At 40.1% G+C, this 9,029-nt stretch overlaps 1 protein-coding gene across 2 annotated transcripts in view; it reads left to right on the forward strand.

The window, feature by feature from the left end:
• Positions 1-7,741, forward strand: part of GNAS (GNAS complex locus) — a 212,287-nt gene extending 204,546 nt beyond the window's left edge. For both annotated transcript variants that reach the window (XM_090064354.1, XM_090064355.1), the window contains exons 9-12: positions 2,608-2,728; positions 3,236-3,366; positions 4,261-4,328; positions 5,262-7,741. In XM_090064354.1, the coding sequence (XP_089920480.1) occupies positions 2,608-2,728; positions 3,236-3,366; positions 4,261-4,328; positions 5,262-5,408 (467 nt within the window). In that variant the 3' untranslated portion in view covers positions 5,409-7,741. The remainder of the gene's footprint in view (positions 1-2,607; positions 2,729-3,235; positions 3,367-4,260; positions 4,329-5,261) is intronic.
• Positions 7,742-9,029: the final 1,288 nt, after the last annotated feature.

Here is a 9,029-nt window from a genome sequence, read left to right on the forward strand (position 1 = left end):
GCGTCCTTATTGGTCCAGCCACCAGGTAGGGAAGCGGCAGGGGCGGGGGAGCTGCAGCTGGGAGGGAGCACAGAGCCCGTGCCCAGGGGGGTGACGGGAGTGAGCTCAGGTGGGCAGTGAGTGGGAGGGCGGGGGGGTGTAGGGACCCTGCCACACTCCACCCCTGTGGTGCACAGCCCCCACTGCAAGCAGCAGCAGCGGTGGGCACTTGAGGCCCTTGTGGCTTGCACAGGTGCTGCTGCCCAGTGGTGTGTGGCTCCAGCCAATGCTGCATGGGGGGGCAAGGAACGCATCCAGGCCAGCCTGCCTCTATTGCGTGAGGCTCCCTGTGGCACTCCCGGTACTCAGATGCCACTGGGATAAGCCCTGCGTGATGGAGCTCAGCCAGCTGCCTTCCCTGCCCCCTGCAATGCAGGTCCTAGGACTCCACTGAAAGTGGAGGGGAGCCCTGCCCCTGCTTCCTGGTAGAGTCTCAGGATCTGCATGGCAGAGGGCAGTGAAGGCAGCCAGCTCCATTGCGTGGGGCTTCTCTGGTGGTATGTGAGTGCTGGGGGCTGCACGTGCAGCACAGGGAGCCCCCCACAATAGAGGCGGGATAGCCTGGCTGCACTCCATGCCCCCATGTGCAGCGCTGGCCAGTCGTGCACCACCAAGCAGCAGTGCCTGCACTGGGCCACACATGCCCTGAGCGCCCACTGCCTGCTGCTACTGCCACCAGCAGCAGCAGGGGCTGTGCACCATAGAGGGAATGTGGGGGGGTCCCCAAATCCCCCCCCATCCTCCCTCACCCTGCCCCCACATATGCCCCCAACTTAACATATGCCCCCCCACACACAGCCACATGCCCATGCCCTACACTCACAACCCCGCTACGTGTACATCCCTCAGCATACCCTATTGTCCCCCCCCAACCACACCTTACACACAATATACAAGAATAAGACTTTATTTTTTAGTTAATATGCAATCACCATATATATAGATATATATATAGATAGATAGATAGATATACACACACACACACACTACACAGACACAAATCATTACAAAATATTTTTTGTAATGGAATTAAAATAGTATATATTAGAATTTGTAATAGAATTAAAATAGTATAGTAGGTGTTCTATACTGAGCATTATGCTGCTTTGCTGCTGTTTTGTTGCTTTGCTGCTGTTTTGTTTTTATTGGCATCTGAGGTCCTGTGAATTTTCAAGTGTTAAAATGGGGTCACATTGGAAAATAGTTTGAAAATAGTTTGGGAAGCATTGGGTTAGATCCTATCTGAATTGGCCAAGAAAATGTGTAATCTTCCTGCTATGAAGAACTATGTGCAAGCTTGTTTTTTTCTAATTCTAACAGCTTCCAAGTGTGGTAGGGCATAAAGATACTGTGCACTTTTCACAAGAGCAGGGGTGCTGTGGTCAAGGTTCAGTTAAGGGAACTGCATTTCTCCCTAAACTCCCCACACAGTTTAACTGCGTGTTCCCCTTTTGTCCAGTCTTAGTCTGGTTTCTATAGCACTGCTGCATTCTTCACTGTAGATGCCTGTATCTGAGTGGAATATGAAATATTGCTTTTGTTAACATGATTTCATAAAGCCAGAGTGAGTAAAAAATGTTTAATGGGGGGCGGGGAAGAAATTTCACATAATTCCTCCTTTTCTCTAGACCAGCTGTATGGGATCCTACAGGAAGGAAGATGCTAAATAGAATATAGTTTACTGTTTATATAGCTACAGTTGCTGCATTATTTTTTGGATGCTTGGGGAGATGCATGGGACTACTGTGCAATATTTTCTTTCACCCTACTGATAAAAGATCCATTCAGTTTTCACCTCTGCTTCTTCCTGTTCCCATTGCCTCATGATCTGACTCATCTCTCCTGCTGTTGAATTTGGAGGCAGATGAGCTTGGAAGCGAGTGTGAGGGGTGTAGAGGATCACAGCCACATAGAAGCACAGAATCTCCGGTTCTGTGAGTCTGTGGATGAGGCAGTGGCCCTCTGAGTGGTGTAGTACGTATTGGGAGGAGTTAAGACTACAACCATGATTTTGCAGTGATGCATCTTCACTTTTAAGTTTTTACTTTTCTTTCCTTTCCTTTTCTCCAGTCATCTTTCTTCTGCTGTCTCTGAGAAATACCTAGAAAGAAGGTTTTGGGAAGGGCCATACTAATGTGATTTCAGTTTTAGTGTCATGGAAGCAAAAGGGCAGTTGCCCGGTAATATGTCTCAAAGGTATTTTTGCCTTTTCCTCTTCCCCCATAGGCTCCTTAGAGTTCCTGTCTAAAAAACTAAATATCTTCTTTTCTGTGCATCTTTTCTTCTATTGTTGCTTTTTCTTTCTTTCTCCAGTTTCTGAGTCTCTATTTTTTCTCTCCTGATCTGCGTTCAGTATCCTGCTTCACATCCTGTTCTTTGACCTACCACTTTCCTTTCCCTTATACTTTCTTCCCTCTTTTGTATTTTTTACATTTAGAAAGCAGTAGCGTTCGGCCAGCCCCTCCTCACCTTAGCAGTGCTAGAAACTTTACAGTTTTGTCGAAGCCTGTGGGTCTTGACTAGTTCTAAAGGATCTTTATATTAATTATTGGGTGTCTCTTAATTTAGATGTGACTGCTATCATATTTGTGGTGGCCAGCAGTAGCTACAACATGGTTATACGAGAGGACAATCAGACCAATCGGCTTCAAGAAGCACTAAACCTCTTCAAGAGTATCTGGAACAACAGGTCCATGAATTGAAGTTTGATCATTAATTTCATACACGCTTGTAATCCCGCATTATATTTATGAAGTTAAACTTTGTTACAAGATGGCTCATTTTCTGCTTGATGTGGCCCAGTCAATCATTGTCTTTAATCACTACAGTAGGACTGTTTATATTAACACTGTTATACTTTAATTAAAACTACAGAAGATGGAAAAATGGTAATCATAATGTAGTTAGGAAGAGGATTTGGCATAAATTGTTGTAGTAATTGATTATAGTCTCTAAAGCAGCAGTTCCCAATCTGTGGTATGGGGCCCACCAGTGGCACGTGTTAACAGATTTATTATACTTACTTTTATATGACAAAAAATTGCTGATGGCACTTAAGGTTGTTTCATTTTAAATTGGTGGTGCGCAATCTGGCAGAGTTTGGGTACTGCTGCTCTGAAGTGTAGTCCATTACGTTTCTTTGAATTTTTTTAACCAGGTATGTTATCTAACAGTATTTTCCTCCAACTTTCTGCAGGTGGCTACGGACCATTTCAGTAATTCTTTTCCTGAATAAACAGGATTTGCTAGCAGAGAAAGTTTTGGCAGGGAAATCCAAAATTGAAGACTACTTTCCAGAATTTGCTCGCTACACTACACCAGATGATGGTAAGAACATTTGTCTCCTTTTAGCTGAGCTGTATCATGAAATTAGGGCTTCCCTGAGCTGTAGTGTGTGTTAATTGCACGTAGAATTTTTCTTGGATTCTGCTGCAGTTCATTTTGAGTTAAGCAAATTTCTGAAATAGAAGGGGTTACTTTTCAGGTGAACTGCAATGTCAAGTGTGTACATACAAAGAAGGGGCTTTGTCATTTGGGCCTATAGACAAAAAAAATATTCATCATCTCTGCATGCTATCATTTTATTCCACGCTTTGAGGTTGGACTGCACTGCAGCCTCAGAGTAATGGTGGCTTGTTGCACTACTCAGAGGTGCAGGATAAGGGGGGCGTTGGTGGGTTTTGAAAGAACTAGAATTTATTTGTCCTTTTCCCTGAAGCGGTTGGTAGCAGAGAGTTTGGATAGGAGTGGTCAAAAGGTCTATCTCTTTAAAGGGAATCTCTAAGAAAGCTTCATCTTGTAGGATTGTATGGTCCTTTAGCAATATACTTATTACAGCCCATCTCTTTTTTGATAATCAGTCTTCCTTTGCTTGCAAGCAGACTAATGCAGCTCAACCCAGTCAGTGGTAGTAACACTTAAATGGTGATATAGATTTACCTGATGGTTCCTTGCAGAAAGCTATATTTGCACTAGTATTTCCTGAAATACTGGTATTGTGGGCATTGGAATTCCCTTGCTTTCCTGGAGGTTTTTTTGTTTGTTTTAACTAATAATCTGTTTTGCCTAATAATCTGTATTGAGAAAGTTATTCCTATTGCATTTGAGTAGAAAGCAAGTGCTGATTTCAAAAAGTGTATGGTCCTTTGGTAAGTAATGCTTTTTAAGACTTGTTGCCTTGAAACTTATGCTTTAACAAGACACTTATTGTATTATTATCAGCAACACCAGAGCCTGGTGAGGATCCCAGAGTTACAAGGGCCAAGTATTTTATTAGAGATGAGTTTCTTGTAAGTAATTATTTTCCTTGGTATTACTTATATATGGTTTTTACCATACACTTAACTGTTTTACTATCACAGTATTGCTAGCCTACTTTTTTCCAGTGTTTCATATTTAACCCTTGTACTGCTTAACTGTTTGGGTAGGGGTCGGTAGAGCTTTACACAGGTTGTAGTTAAATTATTCAAAAGCAAGGCTTTTTAAAATAAGGTAATCAAATTCTCAGTTGGGGAGAATCAGTAATCCTTAAACTGGGGGAAATGTGTGAAATCTTTCCTCCATTGGCGTTGGTGGGGATTGGATTTCACATAGTATGTCATTTCTAAAAGGAGAGGTGGTTCAAGTCAGTGTAACAGCTGCTGAATATTGGCATGTCCCCTTCAGTTTTCATCACCTCACTGTTCAGTTGATGCTTTGAATATAAATGATTTGTTTTACGTATTTTACAAATACCAGAAATGGATTTCATTGCTATGTAGATACAGAGTAGTGCGCCAAAAATTGGGACTAAAGTACATTGAACAAAACAAACACGGAGACAGACTGTGGGTTGTAAAGAGGGGCTAATGGTTCACATGTTGAGGCAAAATTCAGTCTGCTGGATGCATAAATTGTTGGATAAATCCCCAACAGTGGCACACAAACTTTTCCTATAAGTATAATTTGGTGAAGTCCTCTTATTTTGTAGTTCTGTTGCAGTCCCAAGCATTCGACACCCTTTTCCACATGCAGCCCTTTATCCTACAAGTTATATCCTTTGGGGGAAATACTAATCTCATTGAAGTTCAGGAAAGTTTTGTCTCTGACTTGACTGGAATAAGGATTTTCCCCTTTGAAAACACAGCATGTGTACATGCATGCTCACAGTCAGCTGAGGCTTGGAAACATTGCTTTTTCCACTCAGTGTATTTTAACGCAATTGTTCTGTATTGTTCATACAGAGAATCAGCACAGCAAGTGGAGATGGAAGGCACTACTGCTATCCTCACTTCACATGTGCAGTGGATACAGAAAACATCCGGAGGGTTTTCAATGACTGTCGGGACATTATTCAACGGATGCACCTTCGCCAATATGAGTTGTTGTGATGGAGAGCGCTTTTTTTCTGTGTTTTGGACTCCTTATTCCTTATTAAAAAGAAAAACAAACAAAAAACACAAAATAAACAAAAACAAAAACCCTTGCCCACATAGGGTGGAAGAAAACTGTTGCAGTCTCCCTCTGATTTGCACCCCTCGACTTTTTTTTTTCCTTGCTGGACAGTAGCAGCACTTCTAAGCTTGCTTGTGTCCCCCTCGGACAGTTGGAGATGGCTCCTAAACTTAAAGGCCGTTTCCTTGGGGATTCCCTAACACTGTTATTAACAAAAAAAAATTAATAATTGTAAAGCCCTGAATGTGGAGTGCCTGAAAGAATTGGGGATAATTTTTTTTAAAGTAAAACAAAAAAATTGGGGAGAGAAAACTTTATGTAATTTAGCACTGTTGTGGGCATAATCATATAACCCATGATCTCAACTTTGTATCCATTCACTGCATCAGACAAAAGAAGGTGCCAAGTCACAGACCAAGTTTGAAGACAGACACTTCTTGAGTTTGGTTCTCTGACTGTAATGTGGCTTTGAACGGAAATACTGACAATTCTGCAAAAGACCTAGACAGTGCAAAAACCAACTGCTACCTTTCAGAAGGGTATTTTTAAATCCAGTCTTAGTGGTCTTTAGACAACCGTGGACATTATGAATTGAACTGCGTAAGGCCTGTGATTGCAGAAAGAGTTAACCACACACTGTTTTCAGTTTGTCCACTGATGATCCTGTCTGCTATAAAAATCATTATCTGGACAGTAGTCCTCACAGTCTTTCCCTTCTCTTTCTTCTTCCCTCCCCTCATTTTTTATTTTACTGCTGGATTATTATTCTTGTACAGACTGTAAAATGTATTATTTTGTACAACTTTATTGAAAAAAATAACTTGTAGAAGATCTTTGTGCCTTGATTATGGCTGTACCTGTACAATGAGCTAAGATGTAAGTATGTTTGATTGCGCTGTACAGCTTTGTCAACCCTATCTGCAGCATTAGCTCAAGGTAGGGAAAATTTATCTGTAGTTTAGTTTTTCTGGTTTATAAAAGAAGGAAAAATACTGTTTAGTAAAAAAAAAAAGAAAAAAAAAGTACAAATTGTGCAAACTTAACCACTTTAAAAGTGAGGTCTTCAACAAGTGACCAGATGTTGCAGCATCATGCTTTTTAATTTTTAGCTTTAATTCATTTAAATCTCTATCCAAATGCAAAACATGGCTTGTTTCTACATAAACCAAATTTTGCTACAAATTATAAATGTTAGTCTTTGGTCATTCATAATCCTTTTCGCAAAAGACAAAAAAAAAAAACCAGAACAAAAACAGACACATAGGCATCATGCAGGTCTGGTGACCATCTGTAGACTGGGCCAAATACCCCACCAACCTCCACTATACTCCGTGGGCATAATACTACCAGAATGACAAGGTGTGCGCTGCCCTTGGATTTGGCCACTGAATTCCAGTTTCAAATGACATTTTTATTTCTCTTTTAATAAAGAGATACCTTAGAACCTTTTGTTTTATATTAACTATATAAGTAGCTTAAAGTGAAGATGTGTGGATTTTTTTCTTAAACTTGAATAATTTATGCAAATTATATGCTTAGAACAACATGTGGTACAGTAAAAAGAAAAAGAGCAAAAATCACTGTAGCAATAAGAGAGCATGTAATTTTAGTAACTACTACACTGCTTTATATTTTATACCTAGGTGTTTTATGTCTCTGTGAGTGTGTTACTTTTTCATGTGTCTAAACCTTCGTGTACAATTTGTACAAAGTCAGAAATTACAGCTGTAATAACACATCTAGCACAGTGTTAGCCTATATTACTCAAGCACCTCTCTTCCTCTCTCCCCGCACCCCTAAATCAATCTGGATAGTAACGCAGCAAATTTGAAACAAACTTCCCTCTTTCCCTTTCACGCTAGCTTTTTTTTCTTTTCTGTTGTGTTTTGTTTTATGGTCCCCCCCACCCCCGAACCTCTTGTTGGCTTCTCTTTGGGAAGAGGTCCAGTTTAAATTAAAGGTAGGGTGTGGTCAGGGATGGCTGCATGGCTAGATCTGCTCCAGGTGCCAGATGCCTCTTTAATTAAGAACTGCAACTTTTCAGACTTGTGAGCTGGTGCTGCTAACCCTTTGAGGGAATGAACCACCTCAGTCTCTCCACACACTTGGAAAGCAAGGACTAGGTGGAGTTGGTCTCATTCCCCTTTCACACAGAACTGTAGCGATTTTTCAGAGGACACTAATTGTCTTAAAAAAACCCAACAAAAACAAAACTTTTGGCTGCAGTTACTACTCAGATTTGAAAAAACCTGTCTGTCCAGTTCACACATTCAGAAAGCTGCTATCTTGAAGGTTATGAAATGATAGAAGATCTTGTCTGACCTAAATTAGCCCTACTCAATACAAGAATGTATCTAGTGCCTGCAGATTAAGGGCTGGGGTTTCACAAGGGTAAAAGTTGGATGCAAAAAGAGGAAATAAAATGTGAGCCTTAATTTATGTTATAGGAGCCAAAACCATGAAATGTAGTGCCAACCCATATCTTCTGCCTGGAAGGAGTTGGTAGAAAACACCAATTTTGAAAGTGGGGAAAACCTCCAGTGGCATGGAATATAATGACTGATCTGAGAGAGAGAAAACACCACCTTTAAACAGAAAGCAATGCTAACTCCTTCCTCTAGTGATGGAAGGATACATAAGCATAGGTAACAAAGAAGAAATATATAAGATTATAATGTTTTAAGAAACTTTCCTATAAAGCGTTTTGTGAAAGGGAATATTTAGGAGATGCTTTTTTTTTTAATTTTAAAAAAGGAAAGGAAAAAAAGACTATTCAAAACGGTCGGGTTGCACATGTTTGGAGAGTGTGTGTGTGTGTGCGCGTCTTAATGTCAGTATTGCCTTTGTTAGTCTCTTTTATTAGTCCATGCAGCTTGGTGGCCTGGTAAACGCAAGTCTTATTTTTAACAGCTTTTTTTGTTTTGTTTTTATTTTTAATACAAAAACATAAAGCTTTAATGCTTGCTATTTAATTAGTAACTCTGTGTTTTCTTCTGTCTCTAATTTAGTGGCCATACTTTGCAGTTATTTGAACCATTCCAACATAATTCTTACCCATATTTTCCTAGTTTTTGGGGGGGTTTTCTATTTATTTATTTGAATTTCTTCCTTTTTTCATAACTTAGGACTTTCATTTTTGTCTCATTCACCTCTTCAGGAATTTCTGACCTTACAGCCAAAACTTTACTTGTTCTACTCACACTTCAGCATCATGATGAATACTAAAATACCTGCAAATGTAAACACTACCACTTTTATTAATAAAACAAAATGCAGTGTTTTAGGGCACATTTGCATCACTATAGTTAAGGTTGTGTCAGTATTTCCATTATAAACCCATAGAGGATCTATATCTTGGCACTAAATTACCCCAACCTAAATCTTTGCCATGCTCAAGCATGATTTGGTGGGTTGGCTTTTAAACAATTTCCAACACAAACTTTTGTTTCCGTTTTAAGTTATACAACTGTTTTGTTGAATGGGGGTTGGTTTAAAAAAATTATTGGTTCAAGATTATTTTTGGCACTTGTATAACTCAAAAAGTTTTGATTTAAAAA

Source organism: Crocodylus siamensis, chromosome 10, assembly GCF_052110815.1.
Source record: "Crocodylus siamensis isolate JL-2025a chromosome 10, ASM5211081v1, whole genome shotgun sequence".
NCBI classification, from domain to species: Eukaryota; Metazoa; Chordata; order Crocodylia; family Crocodylidae; genus Crocodylus; species Crocodylus siamensis.